The sequence below is a fragment of the Leptodactylus fuscus genome, chromosome 11 (assembly GCF_031893055.1).
Source record: "Leptodactylus fuscus isolate aLepFus1 chromosome 11, aLepFus1.hap2, whole genome shotgun sequence".
NCBI lineage: Eukaryota > Metazoa > Chordata > Amphibia > Anura > Leptodactylidae > Leptodactylus > Leptodactylus fuscus.
In genome coordinates this window covers 67,062,534-67,088,138 of record NC_134275.1, presented here as the reverse complement: position 1 = coordinate 67,088,138, position 25,605 = coordinate 67,062,534, and the positions used below count along the sequence as shown (strand labels likewise).

At 43.4% G+C, this 25,605-nt stretch overlaps 1 protein-coding gene across 1 annotated transcript in view; it reads right to left on the bottom strand.

Annotated features, from left to right (window-relative positions):
• NRK (Nik related kinase) overlaps positions 1-25,605 on the bottom strand; it is a 181,152-nt gene that overhangs the window by 104,169 nt on the left and 51,378 nt on the right. Inside the window, exons 5-11 of the mRNA XM_075259060.1 lie at positions 25,265-25,375; positions 17,268-17,358; positions 11,925-12,055; positions 9,948-10,002; positions 5,656-5,734; positions 3,079-3,251; positions 1,113-1,185 (exon numbers count right to left, since the gene is read on the bottom strand). Of these exons, the coding sequence (XP_075115161.1) occupies positions 1,113-1,185; positions 3,079-3,251; positions 5,656-5,734; positions 9,948-10,002; positions 11,925-12,055; positions 17,268-17,358; positions 25,265-25,375 (713 nt within the window). The remainder of the gene's footprint in view (positions 1-1,112; positions 1,186-3,078; positions 3,252-5,655; positions 5,735-9,947; positions 10,003-11,924; positions 12,056-17,267; positions 17,359-25,264; positions 25,376-25,605) is intronic.

Here is a 25,605-nt window from a genome sequence, read left to right as displayed (position 1 = left end):
TCTTCTGAATGACAGAGATAGATAAGCAGATTCTCCTTTACTTTCTGTGTGATGTTATGGGAGCTATCGTGACAACTAGTCTCCAAATGGCTAAAAATGCAAACTATAAGTCCATTAATGGCCAGAAATAGTATTGTTAGACACACTATACTTGAGTTATGCAAAATCTTAGGATAGGTCATCAATTGAAGATCCTTGGGAATCCAACACTTGGGACCCTTGCGGATCAGCTGTTCATCATAGCTTCCTTCTCAGAGGCCATGTGATGTCACATTCATTGGTCACCTTGGCTGTTCCCAGTTCAGTTCCATTCCAGTGAATGGGCTGAACTGCAATACCAAGCACAGCCACTATACAAATATACTGTATAACACAGTCCTTAGTAAGTACTGAAGATAATGCAGCACTCAACCAAACACTACAGCCTCTTCAAATAGATGATCAGCCTGGGGGCCTAGGTTTCAGACAATAGGACATCAACAAACCCTGGAAAACCCCTTTCAATCTAACTTTATAGAGAAAAAAAATATATTACTCGGTAAGAATGTTGTGCTTGAAAACAACTAGATGATACAATCTACTGTACCGCCAAACAATGTGCATACATAATAGACAAACTATATACACGTTGCGATGGTTGCGCATTGGAGCAGTAAGTGCCCCATTCATATGCAAATGCTTCCATTTGTGCTCCTAAGATAAGTAAAGTAGATTTGACATCCCATTGGAGTCAGAGGTGGATGTCATTTCTGTACAACGCTGTGGACTATGTTGCCTCTATAGAATTTACAAGAAACACATGAATAAAATGTCTCCTCTGAAAGCTCAGAAATGCTGCGGCTATAAATACTCTTTGTGCTCGGTTGTGGTGATAGTGCGTCTCTTTTAAGCTTCTAAAATAACTTTTTAATCTAGTTTGACTTTGACAGCCAATATAGAGCTTATACAGTAGCAGAGTCCTTTATCTTCTGTGCCATAGTTTATATCCTTGGCAGGCCGGATAAGTCCTGAGCGATTTACCTGAAATGATCTTTTGTGTTGCTCTTTAGTGAGGATACTTTGTCCTCTACTTACGTGTTGTAACATAAATTAGGAATTGCGCATTTACTTACCTTGGCTCTCCTTCATCTTCATTCATCTCATCATCCTCCTCCTCGCTTCCACTGTACTCATATCCTGTTTCATCTGAAATAACAAAAGGCCTGTCTGAGTATAGGTGAGTATATCTGTCATCTATGTAATATATCTAATAATCACTGCTGAATGGCTGTATGGATGCTAATATATATATATATACAGTATATATATATGAATCTATCATTTAGATTCTGTCCGGGCTTCTTTACCAATCACATACGTATTATATCTATATTCCTTCGCTGCACAATAGAAAGCAGTTGTCACAAGGCTCATATTTACCCTATCCATAGACTAGGTGATAAATGTCTAATCACTGGGGGTCCCACCATTGGGGCTTCCACAGATCACAAAATGGAGATCCAGTGTTCCCCACTTGAATGCTGTGATGGTCGTTAGAGATGAGCGAACAGTGAAATTTTTGAAGTTTGATTTGAGTAGCCGCTCAATACTCGACTGTTCGATCGAACATTCAACCCCATTCCATTCGCTGAGTGTGCAGCAGGGTTCAGCGCACACTTAGCTCTGCTTCATCTCCAGTGTAGCAGTGCTGAGCACACGGCCAGCACTGCTACATCTCGGCATAGGTATGCATTGACCAGCGTTGATTGGACGAATGCCATACAGAGTACAGCATTCAGACAATCATCGCTGGTTCTCCCGGAGTTGCCGGTGTTTTTTGGTTTTTGCTGCATACTTTCTTCCGGAGGAGGCGGAGTCTAAGATCGGTTCACAGCAGTCTCCATTGTGGTCCGATTTTGGACTCCACCTCCTCACAGACGAGCCTCTGGCAGAACAGCGTTGATTGGTTGAATGCTGTACTCTGTATGGCTGACAGGGATCCTGACCAGATAGAGCTCCGAAGAGCTGGGTGAGTGATATTCCCACCTAAATAAAGGTAATCCCTAGCTAACCCTGCCTGTACATCTATCCCTGTCTCACAGTCACATAGTTCAGTCTCATATGACCCGGATATTAAATCCACTGTTCATATAAATTGGAGGTCGCCTGAATTTGCCAGCCAATTACTTTTTCCGATTTTTCCTGTCCCACCTCCCCTGCGCAGTTATTGGTGCAAAAAAAGCACCAGGGAAGGTGGGAGGGGAATCAAATTTTTTGTGAGTTTGCCACCTGGTGTTCAACTCGAATCGAACATCTCGAACAGTCTGATATCTGATCGAACATTTACTCAATCGAATGCTGTTCGCTCATCTCTAATGGTCGTGTCTATGAGCTGATGCTCTAGTCAAAGTATAGGGACTGAAGATAGCTGAGTACTGGAATAAGCCACATACTGAGGGTAAGGCTAGAGTCTCATCTGTGCCCAGTTTCCTTTCGGGGATCTGTTTCCCATTCCACTTGAAAATTCAAGCAGGATTTTTCTCTCCACATTTTTTAGACGGAAACCCAGCAATTCCCATTATAGTCTATGGGGTCCAGAGATAACCACTTTTTAGAGGATTGGGTTTCCATTTTTTGGGTCCACAAGTGAAGCACAGATGTGAACCTAGAGTAAAATCACTACAGGTAGTATTCAGTTTGTAAAGTAACTGGTATAGGTATTATAAAAAGTAGATGTATATAAAAATGAGCATACAAAGGGCACCATCATCTGTTCATCCTATTCCCTTCCTTTACAGAAAGCTAGGAGATACAAGAGGACAGGATTTATCACAAAGGGAGTCAGTTTTGTTGGAGTCTGCATTGCCATAATTTGCTCCATATATATAACATGTCATACAATGTTTGATAAATACCTAAGGTCATCTGTATGAGGCCTTAAATGATGATGTGCAACATATTCCAAAAATCTATGTCTGTCTCAGCTTTGTTGATACAGAGCTCTAGGCTATGTCAAGGCGATGGGGTCCTCAAGAAGAGGAGGCTTGCTGACTAGTTAAATGGAATTGGAATAAATCCTCTAATTATCAGATGACGTACCCTTTTCTTTCTTCTTTCTTGTCCTATCCAAATGGTCTTTTAGCATAATGCGTATCTGCCGTTCATTTTGTAGATCTCGAACAAAGGAATGTTTCAGTAGGGTCTCGGTGGTGGGCCGATGGGTGTAGTTCTTAATGAGGCAGCTATCGACAAAATTTAGGCACTTTTTTGACCTGAAGAAATAAATCATGTATAATGAAAGGCTGTATAGTACTGTTTCTTCTTATTAACGTTGTAGCTATAGAAGGTGCGAAGGCAGCAGTTGTACCCAGGCCCAAAAAACTCTAGAACACATGAAAAGATCCCCATATTATAATTGGCACAGGGTAAGGGTGGAGCTTTGCTATTGTTGTAGCATTGGGGCTTAGAAGGTTCAAGATACATCTCTATGTCATATTACCTTCTACGAAATACAGACTCCTATGTGCTATAGTCCTATGTCTATTAGATAACAACCAGTTTGCGTCTCTTGACGTGCTGACATTGAAGCAACAAGTCCAACATATAAAATATTAAAGTTCATAAAGCGATAGAATTGTAGTGATTTACCAAGTATACATTTCTCCATGATATAAGGAATTAGGATCATCCTACGGCATGCATGTAGACTCTATACACCCTATACCGGCAGCTGTTACTGCTATAACAATGACTGTTATCTTCTATAGTACTTTTTCCTACTTACGATGAAGCTGATACAGCTAAAATGTGTGGGTGTAGTTTTGACATTTCTAAATTGTTAGATTAAGTAGCTTTCACCACACAAGTGCAATAGGTCTTCACCGAACTTCGAGTCTCACATGTAATAATAACATAAGAAAAGCAGACAAAGCTTTCTGCCGGTTAAGTTTTATAAATAAAACAGTGGTCGGTCAAAGATCATTCATGCCCCATTTACCACCAGAGACTATGTGAGCCAGTGTCAGGCAAGAATATTTCTAAAAATCAGATTTACCTCGCTGGATCAAGTCAGTATTTGTGCTTTAAACAAGAATACTAGCATTAGGCTGTGAAGGATGTATAGTGTAGATTTATTTTCTGTAATAGGTTTCGCTGCTTTAGTTATCCCCTTAAGGATGTAAACTGAAATTTTTGAACTTTGCTTTCCTAAATACAAATCTTTGGAAATAGTCTTCATTGAAAATTTCCTACTCTTTTGAGGTTGTAAAGTCTGCGCAACTCCTCATATATGGTTGTCCTGCTGTTATTGTGATGGTACACTGACTTTTTGTTGGTTCCCTCTGTTCTTCCCTCAGTTACAATAACTCAATGTTGAAGATAGCAGCAGGGAGGTTTTACATGGACGAGCAGAGGGTGAAGAAGAGGTAAAGCATCCAAGTTTTCTGGGAGGAGGACATATAGGAAGGGGGAAGGCACACATAGCAGTATTAAAAGATGAGTAGGGTCACAGAGGCTTTTGTTTTTGTGTACAGAGGGGAGGGAGGTAGAACGTACACAGCCCTCAGCAGGCCAAGGGTGAAGAGAAAGCTGACGGTGCACTAAATTCAGCGGACTGTCGGCTTTCCCATTATGTGCCCAGGGCTGGAGATAATTATTCCATTAGTTTCGGCACCAATCTCTATCCACTGTCAGAAGGGCATCCCTGACAGTCTAGCTGGGCTGTGAGGAACAGTGCTCATCCATAGACTTGTACTGGGAAAAGGTGTGTGTGGGTGTGGGGGGTGTTCCTCACAGCTTGGCGTCATTCCTGGGCAATAAGGAACACCTTCTCTGACCGTACAGAGTTACAGATGAGTCCTGTCAGGAGACAACGTTCCTCACGGCCCAGCTAGAGTGACAGAAACTCCCTTCAGACAGTGGGCAGAGATCGGTGCTGACACTAACGGCACCAATATCTCCATCCCCGGGTCACGTAATGGGAAAGCCAACAGTGCACTATATATATAACCACATGTGCAGGAGGACTTGAAAGGTCCCCTTTAAGTCCCTTTAACAATAAACTGCGCTTCAATATTCGGCAACAGTTGTCAGCTTCAACAGCTGCTTAAGGTGTATGGCCATCTTAAACTAGTACTAGCCATAAAGCAAATGTAAATGGTCTTTATATGCGTAATATATATTAATTAGCAATATGGTAATGTATGCTAATAGTACAGAAGGCAATTAGTCCTTATTTCTAATCTTATCCAAGTGTCGCTCTTTTCTCTCTTTTTCCTCTAGAACCCTTACTATTATCATGGTCTATAAGTACAACTACATCCCTGAAGTATACGCCATTCCCTCTGCTGAGGTGTCCTATAATAAATCCAATTATCAAGACTACTCTTGTAATATGCAAATAGACAAGAAGAAAATGAAGGCCCTGGAAAGCAATAAATTGCTCTTAACTAACCATCTGTGTGATTATTAATTCATTATTTCTCAGAGACGCCTCAGTCGTTGACTAAGCACATTAAACCTTTTTATCCCGTACAGAATTTTCTGTCCCACTTATCCAAAGCATTATAAGCAGAAAAAAAAAGCATGTGATGGAAAATATACAATTAACCCTTCATTGCGTACAACCACTTTGATGTCTGAAAGCACAACGCCGTGCGAACGGATCATTGTACGTACCACTTTCTCGATTTCAGTTTCGGAGGTGGGTTTCGGGGGATTAGGAAAAGCGCTCTCATAGGATGCATGTCACATAACGCTGAAAAAATAGAAAAAAAACAATGGTAGAATCCAGGTCATTTTTATGGATACAAAATGGGTTCAACTGGTCCAATGGTGGGTGCAAGATTTGGAAAATCTGTAAAAAAATAATAATAATAATAAAAAAAAAAAATAATAGTAATAATATTAATCAGTATTGCCTCTTACCCAAAGATGTTCATTTTATAGCAAAAAAAAAATAAAAAAATACAAAGTTTACAATGTTGGTTACGTTTTTAAATGATTTACACCAGTTTTTGGTGTAAAGTGAACAAAACAAGTTGCAAATGGTACTCACCAGTTATGTAAGGTCCCCTAAAAAGTAGTTAACAGAATACTAGTTCATATTACACATTTCTACAGTGTCTCCCCCATCCAAAAAAATTACAACATCCAGGTGTTACAGGGTATAAATAACACTACATAGATGGGATGGTTGTGTGTATTTTGTCAAATTTTTGCTTCCTTGGTACTTTTTTGCAGCAGGCTCTGGCATTTACTCAGACATTTTTCTACAGACTTCTCTATAGCTAAAGATACCTGAAAAATGTCTGCAAAGAAATGGCAATAAATATTCAAATTCTGACATTTTTAAGGGAAAAATCAGGGAATAGACAAAGTATGTCAGAATTCTTAGACATGTTTATACACACTACAATTTTATATTCAAGTTTAGATTTTACCTTCAACTTTATAAGTAACAAATGCAGTGTTTTACAGTCACTAGTGAATCCCATCAACAAATTGCAAAAAAATATGCGCAGCGGATGTGCTGCAATTTCCAAAACCGTTGGGATTTTGGAAATCGCAGTATGTCAATGATACCTACAGAAATGTTGGCGGTTTCCCTATAGCTATAATGGAAGCAGAGAGGGGGCATAGGAAATCTCTGCGGCATTCTATGAAAAGCGGGAAAACATCAATGCCATTATTCAGAAATGGAAGAAAAAAAACGGGATGTAAAAAACGCCACTGGGGCTGGAGACTCAGATGTGAGTTAAAGGTTTTATTGGTTCCAAAAGACAGACAAATGGTGAATGGCTACGCGTTTCAACGCCGGACTGGCGTCTTCCTCATGCCACTATAAAAATAATAATAACAGCAATTGTATATTCATGTAGAATTCCATGTCAATACATTTTGTTTATGTTTTTATAGTGGCCTGAAGAAGACGCCAGTCCGGCATTGAAACGCGTAGCCATTCACCATTTGTCTGTCTTTTGGAACCAATAAAGCCTTTAACTCACATCTGAGTCTCCAGCCCAGTGGCACTTTTTTACATCCCATTTTTTTTTCCATTTCTGACTTTTCTTCACCTCCCTACGGGTTGGTGTCTGGGACCAGTTGCCACTGGATCATCATTCTTCAAGATACAGGCGCCAGGTTTTTAATCAACACACTATTATTTACTTTTTTGGGAAGAAGAAGGCTGTGCCATGGCCTATAGAAGCCAGAACCAGATGTGGGTATTAGACATAGGGTCACATAGTGAAGGATCCTTACTATCTTGATGGCCGATGGTTTATTTTTGCTACTTTGTTGTGTGACAAGAAGAATAAAGATGGTTGTGGACTGTTTGGACGAAATATTGGAGTGAGAATTTTGAGATAAATGACCCCCACGTTGGACATAGTATAGGTGTTAGGCTAGGTTCACATCTGAATTCAGGTTTCTGTTTGGGGGGTCCGCTTCGGGGCCTAATCCACTTTAAAAAAGTGGTTACCTGCGAAAACCTGCGGACCCCATAGAGTATAATGGGGTCCAAATGGTTTCCGCCCAAAAAAGGTTGATAACGTGGAGAGAGGAATAGAATCCCCATACGGAGAGCCAATGCTTGTGTGAACCCAGCCTTAGCTACCTTTTGGACTTGTAGTTCAGTGATAACGTCACTAGTTCACAGCTCCTAATAACTCCTACTAATATTTATATAAGATTGATAAAAAATCCCATTTTGAAAACTGTCTTTTACCATCTATGGGGCATCTTTTACTGAAAGCGTAAAATCCATCGCAGTATCTACAGTCGGCGGAGCACTGGCTATCCCAGAAGGACATTTTAGAAATGTCACAATTTAGTTCAAATGGAAAATGTTTGGATTAAATGTTTTGACATTTAAGTATTATCTCCAAGGAGCGTTCTAAGGACGGCCCGCTAGACTGTCCCTTTTTGTAATTTAAATGTTGAAACATACATTACTGAGCTGTCGGAGATGTACTCGCTGCCAAAAGCCTCTATATCTTATCCTACAGAATGATCAAGCTGTGCTGGTAATGACTAATTATTTTATGACTAATTTCTTTCCGGAGCAGTTTGTTAAAAATAAATGTCAAAATAATGTGAAGTGCAAAAATAGATCTGGAGTGAGTGGGTCTGTCTACAGTATATACAGTATACCTCCTGGATGACAATTTTATTAAACTGCTGTAGATCATGAAATATACTAGATAAAAGTACAGGCCATCTTATGGTTGGATAAGACTAGAGTTGAGCTTGAGATCTTGAGATTTCAGGATCGATTTTAAAATCCGATTTCCGATCATTTTCCAGCCGATCCTGATTGTGAAATTTGCTCGATAGCCGATCGGGCTCCGATCTTTTCCGATCCTGATCACTTAATTCTAATAATGATATATACATGAATATGGTTGAGCTGATCTTGAGATAACCTTTGATCTCGATCCCACTGGAAAAGATCAGAATTGGAATTCCGATCACAATCGTGAAATTTACTCGATCGCCGATCAGAATCCGATCTTTTCCGATCCCGATCTCTCAACCATATAGAAGACTCTTGGTTTGACTTATTTCCTTGGTTTTGTTGGAAGACCTGTTAAAGGGTAGAGTATGGATCTGAGACATTTTCACACTGTCCACACTGGCCAATATTCTTCTGTATTGTCTATAGTGTTTTTTTAGTTTTTTAGGGGCACACATCACGTCTGCATGCATGCATTGTTAGGATTGGTACACACATGTGCTCATTGGGAATATACTGCGGTCAGATACCTCTGGAGGCGGCTATGTCTTAAAAGTAAAAAGATTGGGCATTCAAAGTTAACATGCCTGATCCAGACACAATCTGGGGGAAAGTCAGCCCCATATACACGACCATTGAAATGCACTTTTTTCAGCAATGAACTCTGAAAAGATATAGCAGAACTTTTTTTTTAGGTCCCAAGGGGAAAAAAAAGTGACCCCCCAACTCCTACTGAAGCCAATAATAGTTTAGTGTAATACCGTGTTGTGTGGTACATGGGCAAATGGCTCATTGGAATGGAACAGACTTTGGCTTTCTATGAATTCTGAGTTGAACAATATGTTTCCCCGGTATTTCGAGTGTTACATGAGCTTTACTGACTTGTGACTATCGCTCTCTGGTATCTTTCAGCCACAGTTTTGCCAACTTTATCCTTTTGATGTCGCTGCAATGGGTCACAGACATTGGGTAATTCTTTCATTTCCTTTATCTTCAACTGTTGTGCAAATATATTGTGTAGTTGCAGCAGAATATATCGAATATTTAGCTCAGAATTAACTATTACTCTGTTATTTTATTTATAAGAGTTAGATACATAACATATGTTACTTATACTGCACAGCGCAATACTAAAAAGGTAAAATAATATAGCATTGGTCCCCTTTAACCCTGCAGAGAAACCGTTTCTACAAGTTATTTTATAGGCTATGTTCCTATAACATAGAGTAGAAAGTCGCAAGTCTTGTGGCATTAAAATGAATCCTTAATGTGGCTATATTAAAAAAAAAAATTAAAAAAATGGGATAATGGAAAAAAATAAAAAAGTCTATGTCCATAGGGAATATTTTCATGATTTTTGGGACCCCCATTAATGTCAAGAAAAGGGATCTGGATGCTTAACTTGACTATCTTCAATGCTCCCATAGAGAAAGAATACATTGGTAGGTTGCATCCTTGGCTTGCAAACTCACTGGGGCAAGAGAACTGGAGCCCCGTTCATGGGTTAGGTTAGTCCGACCCCAACTGATAATGAAGTTATCCTCTATCCTATTGTTAGGGGATAATTTGATAACATGATACAATTCCTATACATGTCAGACTTATCCATATCCTTAAGGTGTTAACATTGAAGATGAATTTCAACTTCAATTTTCAAACTTTCATGAATTGTGCTAAAATTAGAGCAAGATATAAGATAATGTGTGAAAACGTGGGCAGACTGTGCCCTACTTACGCGGAGCTCCCTCTGCCATCTCTATTGCTGTGATTCCCAAAGACCAGAGATCGCTCTGTGGAACAAAGCACATTAATAGGGTCAGGACTGGAATTACATTTATACTATGCATACACTGGATTTCAGTCAAATACCTTATAGTGATTTTGTTATATGGTCACTGAAAATATAATGCAAGATTTAAAAAAAAAAAAAAACCCAGATGTGCATGAACTCCTAAACATAACAGAGGCAATTTTACCTACAAATAATAATATGAAAAATAATAAAAATATATGAAAAATTGTGGACCCTGTTGGCATACTAGGAAAGGAGGAATTGGTAAGTGTAATCGCCACCTGCATATATTACAGCCAATAAAATCCAAGAAAAAACTCATACCATCACTTTACTGTACAGATTATAATATGGCTGCAATACACTGTCTACCAATAAGTATTTGGACACCTGTGGTAGAATAGAAGTACCACATTTATCCATATACAATAGTTGGTAGAGCCCAGCAGATGCTTCCTTACGGATGGTATTGATGGACACAATACTCCTGGATGCCTGGTGACACTCCTGGTGTATGTGAGCCATCGGTTGGGTGCGGTTTCTCTGGCCAGCACTCGTTGGTCTCTATCTCCCAGTTTCGGGGGTCTGCCGACTCAGGGCACGTTCCGACAATCACCGTTCACCTTCCACTGTGTAATCACATAGGCCACTGTTGATTTTGGGTAATTCAGTTTGCCTGATATGTCCCTTAAGGATCGACCATTTCTGTGGTACCCCACCATTACCCCTTTCTCGAAATCGGACAACTCTGCACTTCGTGGCATCTTGAATACGACTAATGCCAATGCTGATTCCTATTCATGATGTACATCACGACCGCAGATATCTTCATTTGCATGGGTGTCCAAATACTTATTGGTAGACAGTAGAGATGAGCGAACACTAAAATGTTCGGGGTTCGAAATCCGATTCAAACAGCCACACACTGTTCGACTGTTCGAACAGGTTTCGAACCCCATTATAGTCTATGGGGGGAAATGCTCGTTTCAGGGGTACGCAACATTCGATCAAATTCTACTTACCAAGTCCATGAGTGAGGGTCGGGCTGGATTCTTCTCCCTGCACAGCGTCCCCGCGTCCTCTTCCGGCTCTTTATTCACTCTGCTAGGCCTCGGGCCTGGGCAGAGCCGACTGCGCATGCCCGCACTACAAGTGGACATGTGCAGTCGGCTCTGCCCAGGCCCGATGCCTGGCAGAGTGAATTCAGAGCCGGAAGAGGACATGGGGAAGCTGCACGGAGAAGACTTCTAAAGGTAAGAGAAGAAGCAGCGTTGATTGGCAATGTACAGTATAGCATTCTGCCAATCAATGCTGGTTCTGCATCGAATCTTAACTTCGAACAGCTAGTAGTACTCGATCGAGTACGAGTATTTCGAATACCATAGTATTCCATCGAATACCTACTCGATCAAGTACTACTCGCTCATCTCTAGTAGACAGTGTACTTTTAAGGGGAACCTATGTTCGTGTCATGGTTGCCTATAGGTCATCATCGGCTATGGCGTCTGTATGTGTAGGCAGCTATGGTTTACTTTTCCATCGTGTTTCTTGAACAGCTGCAATAATAATATTATCTGCAACCTTCTCTTCACTTAAGGGAACTCCTTTCTATATAGTGCAAAGGAATATTACACAATTCTAACAGCATATGAGTATAAGAGTCCTGGACAATGATGATTTGTATGAACAGCTGGCCTTCCAAATTCCCTGAGGGGCACAAGGCATTTCAACAATACAGTAACTCTTCACCAGTAACCTATTAGGAAGTGATTCTTACACAGTCAGCATACTTCCTTTAGGAAAGTCTGGTGAGTCCAGTGTTTATCAGAATCGGAGATGACTAATGAAACAAAGAATTTCTTTTTTCACACAATCCCAGTGCGCTTCCTTTGTGAAATGTGCCTTGTTAGAAGAACTCACCCGGTAGTCATATGTTGAGTCTGGATTCTCATCACATGCAATGACCTCAGGTGCCATCCAATACGGGGTTCCAATAAACGTGTTTCTTCTGCCTATCGTTCTGTCCAATTGGGCACTCACACCGAAGTCAACTGGAAAGACAGCCAGACGTTCAATTCCCATTACAAAAGAACATGCCACATTTACACAGTTAACAAATTCTGGCAACCGAGCCAAGTGGGTTTTGATGTTTCTGTGCAGGGAATACAATTGTAAAAGCAAAAGAAATTGTATAATAAATCAACCGAACATTTGGCAGAACCTATTTTTGGCCAAGACAAAAGCCCTTTTTCTCTTTCAAAACATGCACTTACAAGTTGGATTCATAGAAGAACTTTTGTGAGTGATAGATACCGGCATACGACTCATTCAGACTAATTGCTTTGCGGGGGTAACTAATTCTAAAATAGCATCTTTGCGGTGCCGAAAATAAAGGAAATGTCACATTTTTGCACGCAGCCATCAATTATGTATTTATACAAATCTATCAAGCCGCTCTTGCTTTGCCATGCTTTACCTGGAATGTTTTATAATCATCTCAAAACAGATGAACGCGCTGAAATAATTGCCTGTGGATAAGCTGTCTAAATATAGCGTTCTATTAAAGGATGGGGAGGTACGGCAATGGCAGGCTTCTATTATATAACATCAGCAATTTAGGCAACTGTACTTGTATATTACATTTTACAGTGCGCTCATGTATAATTTAGGTAGCACTCCCCAGCTTCTTATTTAACACCTATCGGATAGAGATACCCAAATGAAATGTGTCATTTAACTCTCTGTATCACTTAAAGGGAACCTGTCATTAGGTTTCTACACGCAGCGGGAAATCCGGATCGCGTCTCTTGTGAACGCCTTGACATTTCCGAGAAAACAGCAGGATAGATTTGCTAATAATTTTCTAATAGGTGGTGTAAACTTAGACTAGACAGTCTTGAAATGAGACAGACAGTGACTGAGCACATTTGGATTTGGATTTTTTTGTTTTCTGGTTTATCCTACTAATATTATCAATGTATGTTTGTTCCTCAATGACGCCAAAATGGCCGCACGGATTTGGCTGAAATTTTACATATACATACATTGGCTCCTGGATTGAAACATAGGCTACTTCCCGACCGCTAACGACGATTTGCTGGTTGGGCTACACTGAAGGACCTGAGATGACGTCATCCGAGGTCTTTGAGCTGTTCCCCAATTGGCCAGCCCTACTGTGTGGGTGGAGCTATCGGCCAGACCGTGAGCCGAAGACAATGGTGTCTCGAACACGCTAGGCCGAGGAGCATACATGCCGGCTTAGCTTATGGGCGTGTGAGCACACATTCAGGAGAGGACCGCACTTGCTGGCTTAGGTAACGGCCTCTTGCGAACACACGTTCGGTAGTGCGTTGCACATGTCGCCTTAGGTTACCGCCACAAGAACACACACGGTCGGGGAGAGGACCAAACATGCCAGCTTTGGCTGCCAGCGCACAAGCAGTGTATCGCCTCCACTGTTTTGGTGACTACAGTGGGGCCGGGTGTTGTTCAGCCTGTGCCATGGTTGGTGGTGCTGTGCGGCATAGGCTGTGATGTAGCAGTGCTGAGACGCGATGTAGCCGGGTGGGGCCCGCAAGGGAAGGGTGGGGCCCTGGGGCGGTTGTTGAACCTGTGGGGGCCGTTAGGGGAGGGGGGTGCCAGCACACCGGGGGGGTGGGAACACGAGCAGAAGGGGCTGTGGCGACTGCGGGGGAGGAGAGGCATGGGCGCAGGAGAGTTTGCGGGGGTGAAGGGGCCAGGAGCGTGGGGGGAGTCACAGGCAAGCGGTAAGTAGCGAGGCCACGGGGGGGAGGGGGCGGAGCATAAGGGGTGCGGCGGATCATAACCAACAGAAATTCCCTACATAGAAGCAGCTCATCATCACACCCAACCCGCAGACAAAGTCACGGGCACATGCTAGTTCATAGATAAATGAATGTCTAGAGACTGGGTTTGGTGTGAAAAAAAGAAAATACCAGTAAAATATATTATGCAATTAAAAATTGACATAAGCTTGTTGGATATGGCTGGAGGAGAATCCCTTACAATCTATTGGCCCAAGGAACCCCAGTCTAGCCCCGACTATATCTAAAGCTCTACTGGAAACCAATGTATTATAGGAACATCGATTACTGGAATGTGAGGTCTGCAACAATTGCAAAAGATGACAGATGTCAAATTTTCTCACGTAAAGTGTTGTACTTGGTAAGAAGCAAGATACATGTGAAGCTGGAGGTGTTGAACAACATCCTGGGCGTTGAAGACACATAGGTTAATTTGCTAACCCAAGGGTGTGTCAGAAACCATCCAACATCCTGTTTCTTTTAACCGTGAACTGCATTGATTTGATGACCTCAAGTAACTGGGTTATGAGAAATCTATAGCTGACACATAATTCTGGTTAACACGGAGCAGGCAGAGCTATATCTTTTATCTAACAGAAACTCTTGTCCTTCCTGTATACCTCGAAGATAATCTACCTATTGTACAATACTGTAACATACTATACAGAGCTGTGTGCCAATAAGTGTAGGTTCCATATAACCAGGGGCGTAACCTGAGGGGGTGCAGAGGGTGCAATCGCCCTAGGGCCCAGGAGCCTTGGGGGACCCATAAGCACTGGCATCAGTATTGAGACTGCATCTTCCATCTGGCCCATAAGCCAAGGAGACCCGAAGATTACCCTAACCACACTAAGGTGCATTAAACTCCTTAGCACGCATAACCATCACAATCAAGAATTCTCTGTAAGGATGAAGTAGAGGCCCCTGGGCAAAAGATTGCACCAGGACCCACAAGACTTTAGTTACACCACTGCATATAACCATGTGAAAGCAATGCAGTAATATTGCATGCAATATTTCAATTTTTTTAAATATTTTTGTGAATTAGCGGAGTTCACTGCTTCCCTTTGACCCTGGATGTCAGCCATTTTTGAATGAGTCGAATTTCTATCATGGAAACGTGCGTCAGATTTGAAGCCAGTGTGTGAATGAAGTATAAGGGATGTACTTGTAACTTTATAACATGTGTCTATAGCTAATATCCCCCCTTATTTATAGGTACCTCTCTGCCGGTGATAGTATACGACATCTGCCTCTAATAACACAATATCATTCACTCTATTTGTGTAGCATTTCACCCTGTTCTTGCCAAGTCATAACCAGTTCCACTAAAAGAGCCGGCATCCTAATTAAAACCATTCACCCTTGACGTCAGTCTTTACTTACACTGCAGTTTTAAGCTTATGGGATATATTGGCTCCTCATTCTATATGTCCTGATTATTAATAGCACCATGCTGTATGTGACTCTCACATGGAGGAACGATAGTTTGTATAGTCTATGGAGACTGGTGTTGAGATAACACTCACTATGGTATCTCGATGCAGACAAAAGGCATCCGGTGCTTGTCTTCTACCACACATCGGTTCCAGGAAGGCAATAGTTAATAGGCAGCGCTTTGTTACTGTTAGAGTTAAACCTTTATCTCGGTGTTGTCATACAAAAATATCTAAATTGTGCAATGTCCAAATGTGATTTGACGTTACAACCTCTAGTCTATATTTAAGAGATGATACTCCTATCTAATAATCTTGCTAGGATATACCATCACTTTGATTGATAGAGGACTGACCTTTGGGAACCCCACTGATACTGGGAATGAATGGGTTCGGTGTCGCAACTCCTTCACAGTTGGAATAACGGCTCATAAAAGGAAGACAACTACAACTCCATGTACAACCTGGAGACCAAACAGCCCTGAAGCCCCTTTATTCTCAGGATCAGTGGGGTTCCGAGAGGATGACCCTCATGACCACAAAGTGATTGCATATTCTAACAATACACCATCTCTTTACAATTCTAGTGAATCCCACCCCTACTTTGCAGGAAAATACACGGTCCGGACATGCGTTGATTTCCAAAACTGTCATGGTTTTGGAAATCATAGCATGCGAGTAGGGTTGAGCCGATCTTGAGATTTCAAGATCGATTTTAAAATCCGATTTCCGATCATTTTCCAGCCGATCTCGATCCCGATCATGAAATTTGCTCGATCGCCGATCGGAAGCCGATCTTTTCCGATCCCGATCTTCAACCCTAGTCAATGCTTTTCTATGGGAAAAGTCACTTTTAGGGTTGAGCCAATCTTGAAATAACCTCCGATCTCGATTCCACTGGAAAAGATCGGGTCGGAATTCCGATCGCGATCGTGAAATTTACTCGATCGCCAATCGAAATCCGATCTTTTCCGATCCCAATCGCTCAACCCTACATGCGAGTTATATCTTCGGAAATGTTGGTGTTTTCTCTATAGATATAACTGAAGCTTAAAGTCTCTGTCTTAATGTTTCTGTACAAAGCATATTGGGAAGAACCGCGATGTATGGACCCAGCATCAATTTTTCGCTGTGGGATGCAATGCGTGGCCTTTAAAGGTATTTTTGGCCTTGTTTTGCTTCTCTTCTTAGCTGGATACCCAAATCCATTAGAAAGTGGATGCCCAGCAAGCAGGCAGCTCTGTACACTGTGAAGTGGTGATGCCAAGGTGAATGGGAAGCAAGCTGTAATAGCATGGCACATCCACTGGGCGTAGGGAATGGTCTGCTTATGGCTCCAAGGACTGGACAGAATCGGCAGCTGGTCAGGGGTCTGACACTCACCAATCTGATACGTATGACCAGAGGTGAACCTACCTTATTCGCCGCCCGAGGGGGGGGGGGGAGAGAAGGGGGCATGGTGGAGCGGCGTTAGCAGGCAGAGAGCAGGCAGGGAGTGGACCTACTCTCTGCCTGAGTGTGAGGGGAGGCCGCTGGAGCAGCGCTGCGTCCAGCAGGGCCGCCCCAATCCACCGCTTGGTGACGGTGATGCTAAGCCAGTCCAGGACAGCTTGTCCTGGACTGGCTTAGGTAAGCAAAAATGCCGCCTTCCCTGGGGCCCTGGCATAGCGCCGCCTGAAGCGGTCGCTTCAGGTCGCCTCATGGCAGGTGCGGCGCTGCGTATGACTTATCCTAAAGATAGACCATCAGTATCTAAGGCTAACTCCATTAATACACTGTATTATACGGGCTACTGACTGATTATTTTTCTTTTTATCTCATTTTTAATTTCATTCTCATCTCATGCTATCACCTAAAAAAAACTTTGCCAAGTACAAACCAAAATTTAAAATAGTTTTATGTAAACTCCGGAAGATTCTCATCAATTCAACAAACCATAAGAAACCATAGATGTAATTATTATGAAGGGGTTAATGAAGTGTAGTTATTAGTCTGATACTCACCCAATTTCACTTCTGCGTTCTCCGTCAGGAGAACATTTTGTCCTTTGATATCTCGGTGAATAACGTGGTGAGCATGGAGGTGAGCCAGACCCTGCAACACACAAATCTGTCATGTGAGACCACAAATACCAGAATCCTTATTAACAGAGGAACAAATGTGCAGCAAAGTCAGAAGGTAATAGAGTTTTCAATGCTGCATTCCTTTTCTGTTGTTCATTTACACAAAATTTTTCTAGTAGATTGATTGTTAATCTTTCGGATAGGCCATTTGTGTTGAGCAGAATAAAGGGGTTACGGGGATTGGTTGGCTGCCATATAGTTAGTCTTCTTTCAGTTACAGTGGGGCTTCCATACATCAGGCTATGAGTTATAGGGCAGCTAAGTCCAAAATGAAAACTTGAGCTGCAGTACTTGGGGGTCCCAGGTATTGGGCCGCATATATTGATGGCTTATCAGAAGGATTGACAGAGTGAAAACTGCAAAAGTTCCTTAACAACATCACCGATTTTGACCATGCTTACTTGTATAGCGCCATCATATTCCGCAGCACTTTACAGACATTGACAGTCACTGTCCCATATAGGGCTCACAATCTACAGTCCCTATCAGTATGTCTTTGGTGTGTGGGAGGAAACCAGAGAACCCGGAGGAAACCCACGCAAACACAGGGAGAACATACAAACTCCTTGCAGATGTTGTACTTGGCAGGATTCCAACCCAGGACTGCAGCGCTGCCAGCCACCGTGCATCACTTTATTTACAAAATCCTATATTTTTTTAGGTTATGTGTGGTGAGAACTTCTGTCATAAGAAACACTGGGGGGTCACGGGACCAGACCACAGTGGGAGACTTCAGAGCACCGGGGACAGGTATACTTTTTTTTCTACCTTCACTGCCAAAAACAGTTTATCCTGGACAATTCTTTAATGTCAATATCTATTTTGGCCTAGGACACATAAGATTCTAATGGATTCTCCTCTGGTGGCCTAACTTATTGAGGAGGTTAATGTCTAAATCTCTCGTGATTTAGGGCAGAGACAAGGTTCATGTCAGTAACCCTGGAGATCTATGGAAGGGGTAAAGGATCTTTGCAGGTTTTTAATATTGCTGAAATAACCTTAGGATAGGTCATCCATATCAGGTTGGTGGAAATCCAACTCTCAGCATCTCTACTGATTAGGGTCTTGGCATAGTCTCTACATTGTTTACAAAATACATTGCCATACGCCGTGTTGCAGCAGTGCCTCAAGTGGGGTCATGGTACAGGCTTTTAAAACAACTGGAGCCAGGATTTACCCCCTCGACAATCTTGTGATTGGAATTGATGACATATTGTATGTAGAGGTTATCAATGTTAATTGAATACATGATGCCTAGTGAGTTCCTCACATCTCTAGTGTCCAGCCTTTTCCCTGTAACAGGAAAATAGACGCTAGACTGCTCCCCATTGTCTACCATCTCACCCAGACTGCTCCTCTTCTCATACAGACTGCTCCCCATCATATACAGACTGCTCCCCATTGTCTACCATCTCACCCAGACTGCTCCCCATCATATACCATCTCACACAGACTGCTCCCCATTGTCTACCATCTCACCCAGACTGCTCCCCATTGTCTACCATCTCACCCAGACTGCTCCCCATCATATACCATCTCACACAGACTGCTCCCCATTGTCTACCATCTCACCCAGACTGCTCCTCTTCTCACACAGACTGTTCCCTATTGTCTGCCATCTCACACAGACTGCTCCCCATTGTCTAATACCTCACACAGACTGCTCCCCATTGTCTAATACCTCATACAGACTGCTCCCTATTGTTTACTATCTTACACAGACTGATCCTCCTCTCACAAGACTGCTCCCCATTATCTACCAGCTCACACAAACTGCTCCCCATTGTCTGCTATCTCACACAGACTGCTCCCCATTGTCTAATACCTCACACAGACTGCTCCCCATTGTCTACCATCTTACACAGACTGATACTCCTCTCACACAGACTGCTCCCCATTGTCTACCATCTCACCCAGACTGCTCCTCTTCTCACACAGACTGTTCCCTATTGTCTGCCATCTCACACAGACTGCTCCCCATTGTCTACCATCTCACCCAGACTGCTCCCCATTGTCTACCATCTCACCCAGACTGCTCCCCATTGTCTACCATCTCACACAGACTGCTCCCCATTGTCTACCATCTCACCCAGACTGCTCCTCTTCTCACACAGACTGTTCCCTATTGTCTGCCATCTCACACAGACTGCTCCCCATTGTCTAATACCTCATACAGACTGCTCCCTATTGTTTACTATCTTACACAGACTGATCCTCCTCTCACAAGACTGCTCCCCATTATCTACCAGCTCACACAAACTGCTCCCCATTGTCTGCTATCTCACACAGACTGCTCCCCATTGTCTAATACCTCACACAGACTGCTCCCCATTGTCTAATACCTCACACAGACTGCTCCCCATTGTCTACCATCTTACACAGACTGATACTCCTCTCACACAGACTGCTCCCCATTGTCTATCATCTCGCACAGACTGCTTCCCCTCTCACACGGGCTGCTCTCTATTGTCTAACATCTCACACAGACTGTTCCCCATTGTTTACTCTCTCATACAGACTGCTCCTTATGGTCTACCATCTCGCACAGACTGCTCCCCATTCTCCCCCTTACTCTCACATACTGCTCTCCCTCTCATACAGACTGCTCCTTATGGTCTACCATCTCACAGACTGCTCCCCATTGTCTACCATCTCACAGACTGCTCCCCATTCTCCCCCTTACTCTCACATACTGCTCTCCCTCTCATACAGACTGCTCCTTATGGTCTACCATCTCACAGACTGCTCCCCATTCTCCCCCTTACTCTCACAGACTGCTCTCCCTGTCACACAGCCTGTAGTTCTAAATCTTGGTAAAGCAGACAGCATGCCCTATGAAGGTAGTAATAGTGGATGCCCTGACAGTCCTCCAGCTCAGCCTGAATGTATAACAACACGATGTAGACGGATTTATATTTACAGCTGTTTTATCTGTGAATACTCATTAACAGGGTTTTCATATATAACCTTTCCTCTTTTGCACCCGTCTATGGGAATATGGGGGAAGACTAAGTGGATAAATTGAGTTGTAAATGAAGACATTTGTAACATAATGTATATTTTTCAGCTTATGTCGGCCACAATCCTTGATATATAATTGATACTTAGCTGAATAACATGCATTTTAAATGTGTATTTGGCCTTAATATGCCCTAAAATACATAAAAGATTTCCTTGCTGGAATGGCTTCATGCTGATTTCAAATGCTTACAAAGCGGTCCTCTAACTTTTAATATTCTAACAATATCTGCTAAATTATGTACTATGTAGTAAGTTCTGTGCTATTAAAATCCACAAATACTGGAAGATGCTTTATGACAGGAATTGCTTGAATTTCTTTGACTTTAATACACTGAACTGTTCTTCTGCATATGGTGGAATCATGGCCCTTCATGTATATTGTAGTTCTATGCAGTAGTAGAATGTACTATGGCATGTTAAGGGGTCTACACTAGAGATGAGCGAACAGTAAAATGTTCGAGGTTCGATATTCGTTTCGAGTAGCCGCTCAGTATTCGACTACTCGAATCGAATATCGAACCCTATTATAGTCTATGGGGGGAAAATGCTCGTTTCAGGGGTAGGCAATGTTCGATCAAATTATACTTACCAAGTCCACGAGTGAGGGTCGGGCTGGATCCTCTGAGAAGTCTTCTCCATGCAGCGTCCCCGCACTACAAGCGGACATACGCAGTCAGCTCCGCTCAGGCCCGATGCCTGGCAGAGTGAATGAAGAGCCGGAAGACGCCGCGGGGAAGCTGCACGGAGAAGACTTCTAAAGGTAGGAGAAGAACCAGCGTTGATTGGCTGACTGTATAGCATTCGGCCAATCAATGCTGGTTCTGCATCGAACTTTTACATTCGAATAGCGAGTGGTACTCGATCGAGTACGAGTATTTCGAATACCGTAGTATTCGATTGAATACCTACTCGATCGAGTACTACTCGCTCATCTCTAATAACAAGATTTCGGGAGAAGATAATCATGAGCGGACACGCGTCCTGCGCCATAAAATGAGACCAGAAGACGGCACAGGAGTTCGAATGGGTGAGGACATAACACTTGCTCAGCTCTAATTGATATAGGTCCTCTACATGGGACAACCCTATTACAGATACTTCTGAATTCTAGAACACGATACTCTAAAAGGGGTACAGCTCAAATGGAAAGTTTTCTTTAAAAAAGGTCAATGGGAACAAAGCTTTAGGAATGGGGCCACTGTACAGGGCACGCAGCTATCTGCTTCCAGTCAGGATCTCATTGATCAGATATCTGGTCTATCATAAGGATAGGACATAAAAAAATCTGTGAGAGTTGTGGAGCAAAGAGGTTAGTCGCTGCCATACAAGCCCTCATCCCTAACATCACTAGGGCTTAGTTCATATAACCACTGAGCCTCCGTGCTACCTAACCCTATACTCACACCAACATCATAATTAGAGATGAGCGAACAGTGTTCTATCGAACACATGTTCGATCGGATATCAGGGTGTTCGCCATGTTCGAATCGAATCGAACACCACGTGGTAAAGTGCGCCAAAATTCGATTCCCCTCCCACCTTCCCTGGCGCCTTTTTTGCACCAATAACAGCGCAGGGGAGGTGGGACAGGAACTACGACACTGGGGGCATTGAAAAAAATTGGAAAAAGTCATTGGCTGCCGAAATCAGGTGACCTCCATTTTAGACGAATAGTGGATTTCAAATCCGGGTCATATGAGAATGTGAACTTTGTGACTATGAGACAGGGATAGCTGTACAGGCAGGGATAGCTAGGGATAACCTTTATTTAGGGGGGAATGTTATTAAAAATAACTTTTTGGGGCTCTATCGGGTGTGTAATTGTGATTTTTGTGAGATAAACTTTTTCCCATAGGGATGCATTGGCCAGCGCTGATTGGCCGAATTCCGTACTCTGGCCAATCAGTGCTGGCCAATGCATTCTATTAGCTTGATGAAGCAGAGTGTGAACAAGGGTTCAAGCGCACCCTCGGCTCTGATGTAGCAGAGCCGAGGCTGCACAAGGGTTCAAGCGCACCCTCGGCTCTGATGTAGGAGAGCCGAGGGTGCACTTGAACCCTTGTGCACCCTCAGCTCTGCTACATCAGAGCCGAGGGTGCGCTTGAACCCTTGTGCACACTCTGCTTCATCAAGCTAATAGAATGCATTGGCCAGCGCTGATTGTCCAATGTATTCTATTAGCCTGATGAAGTAGAGCTGAATGTGTGTGCTAAGCACACACATTCAGCTCTACTTCATCGGGCTAATAGAATGCATTGGCCAGCGCTGATTGGCCAGAGTACGGAACTCGACCAATCAGCGCTGGCTCTGCTGGAGGAGGCGGAGTCTAAGATCGCTCCACACCAGTCTCCATTCAGGTCCGACCTTAGACTCCGCCTCCTCCGGCAGAGCCAGCGCTGATTGGCCGAAGGCTGGCCAATGCATTCCTATGCGAATGCAGAGACTTAGCAGTGCTGAGTCAGTTTTGCTCAACTACACATCTGATGCACACTCGGCACTGCTACATCAGATGTAGCAATCTGATGTAGCAGAGCCGAGGGTGCACTAGAACCCCTGTGCAAACTCAGTTCACGCTAATAGAATGCATTGGCCAGCGCTGATTGGCCAATGCATTCTATTAGCCCGATGAAGTAGAGCTGAATGTGTGTGCTAAGCACACTCATTCAGCACTGCTTCATCACGCCAATACAATGCATTAGCCAGTGCTGATTGGCCAGAGTACGGAATTCGGCCAATCAGCGCTGGCTCTGCTGGAGGAGGCGGAGTCTAAGGTCGGACCTGAATGGAGACTGGTGTGGAGCGATCTTAGACTCCGCCTCCTCCAGCAGAGCCAGCGCTGATTGGTCGAGTTCCGTACTCTGGCCAATCAGCGCTGGCCAATGCATTCTATTAGCCCGATGAAGTAGAGCTGAATGTGTGTGCTAAGCACACACATTCAGCACTGCTTCATCACGCCAATACAATGCATTAGCCAGTGCTGATTGGCCAGAGTACGGAATTCGGCCAATCAGCGCTGGCTCTGCTGGAGGAGGCGGAGTCTAAGATCGCTCCACACCAGTCTCCATTCAGGTCCGACCTTAGACTCCGCCTCCTCCAGCAGAGCCAGCGCTGATTGGCCGAATTCCGTACTCTGGCCAATCAGCACTGGCTAATGCATTGTATTGGCGTGATGAAGCAGTGCTGAATGTGTGTGCTTAGCACACACATTCAGCTCTACTTCATCGGGCTAATAGAATGCATTGGCCAATCAGCGCTGGCCAATGCATTCTATTAGCGTGAACTGAGTTTGCACAGGGGTTCTAGTGCACCCTCGGCTCTGCTACATCAGATTGCTACATCTGATGTAGCAGTGCCGAGTGTGCATCAGATGTGTAGTTGAGCAAAACTGACTCAGCACTGCTAAGTCTGCATTCGCATAGGAATGCATTGGCCAGCCTTCGGCCAATCAGCGCTGGCTCTGCCGGAGGAGGCGGAGTCTAAGGTCGGACCTGAATGGAGACTGGTGTGGAGCGATCTTAGACTCCGCCTCCTCCAGCAGAGCCAGCGCTGATTGGTCGAGTTCCATACTCTGGCCAATCAGCACTGGCCAATGCATTTCTATGGGGAAAAGTTAGCTTGCGAAAATCGCAAACTGACAGGGATTTCCATGAAATAAAGTGACTTTTATGCCCCCAGACATGCTTCCCCTGCTGTCCCAGTGTCATTCCAGGGTGTTGGTATCATTTCCTGGGGTGTCATAGTGGACTTGGTGACCCTCCAGACACGAATTTGGGTTTCCCCCTTAACGAGTTTATGTTCCCCATAGACTATAATGGGGTTCGAAACCCATTCGAACACTCGAACAGTGAGCGGCTGTTCAAATCGAATTTCGAACCTCGAACATTTTAGTGTTCGCTCATCTCTAATCATAATCAACCATATAGCTACATTATATTTATTCAGTTGAATGGAGACTATTCACATGACCGATATTTTTACATTTACATGGTGCTTTTTTCCTCTTAATTGCAATAATATGCAGCACATGTTACTATGCATGTCACCTGTAAAAAGTGCCATGGAAACCCAGCCTTAGGGTTGGTTGACATCTGCTTTTGTATTCCGTCTGGGGAGAGTCCACATGGAGACCCCCGAACAGAATACAAACACAATTGCAAGTGCTGTGCAGTAAAAGCACATGGACCCCATAGACTATAATGGGGTCCGTGTGCTTGCGGCAGTGATGCGGACAGTAAAGTAAAAGGTGATCTACTTTACTGTCCGCACGAACCCTGCTGAGATCTGGAGGAAAGCACACAGACCCCGTTATAGTCTATGGGGTCCATGTGCTTTTACTGTACCAGCGCTTGCACTTGCGTTTTATATTCTGTTTGGGGAGGGGTCCCCATGTGGACTCCCCTGGACAGAATCCAAACACTGATGTGAACGAGGGCTTACCTCGTTTTCACACGGCCGGGTTTCTGCCATGAAACTCGGTCTATGTGTTGGCCAGATCTAACAATCTGCACCGTATGTCAGGAGCAGGACTCCTAGCAGTATAGTTATCTATGATACTAGGAGTCCTAGCCATGATACTAGGAGTCCTAGCCTCCAAGTGACATATTGTTCCATAATATAATCACTACAGGACAGTATGTGTAACTATGTGTGTAGAACTCAGTTTCCGCAGCAAAAAACACTGCATTTTCATTATGTGGGGCCTTAGCCTAGGGAGCCGTCACACGGAGTAAACGCGCGTGTATTTTTGCAAATACGCGTTTACTCCGTGTGAAGGCTCCAAATTTATTTAGTATGTAGTGTTTTTTTATACTTGATTAATAATATATTTGGTAATTGGGAAAGCAGTGAGAACCTACCCGTAGAACCTCTCTGCAGATGTATGCAATCCAATCTTCTTTCAAGCAGTTGCCTTTTGTCTTCTTGACCAAGTCTGTCACTGACCCCGCTCCACAGTATTCCATGACCAGCTGTAATAGAGGGAGGACATTACATCCGATATCAGCTGGACACAGATATGCTTGTTTTGGTGCCATAATATATCCAAGAAACTTCTACTATTAATAGGAGCTGCAGGTTTCGGGGTTTTTTTTTACATACAGTGATATAAGACTTGCACTTACTGATGGTGCACGGAGCACGGATGTGCTGAAACCATAGGTGGGGGATGGGCGTACATTCGCCCAGGCTGCAGATTCAG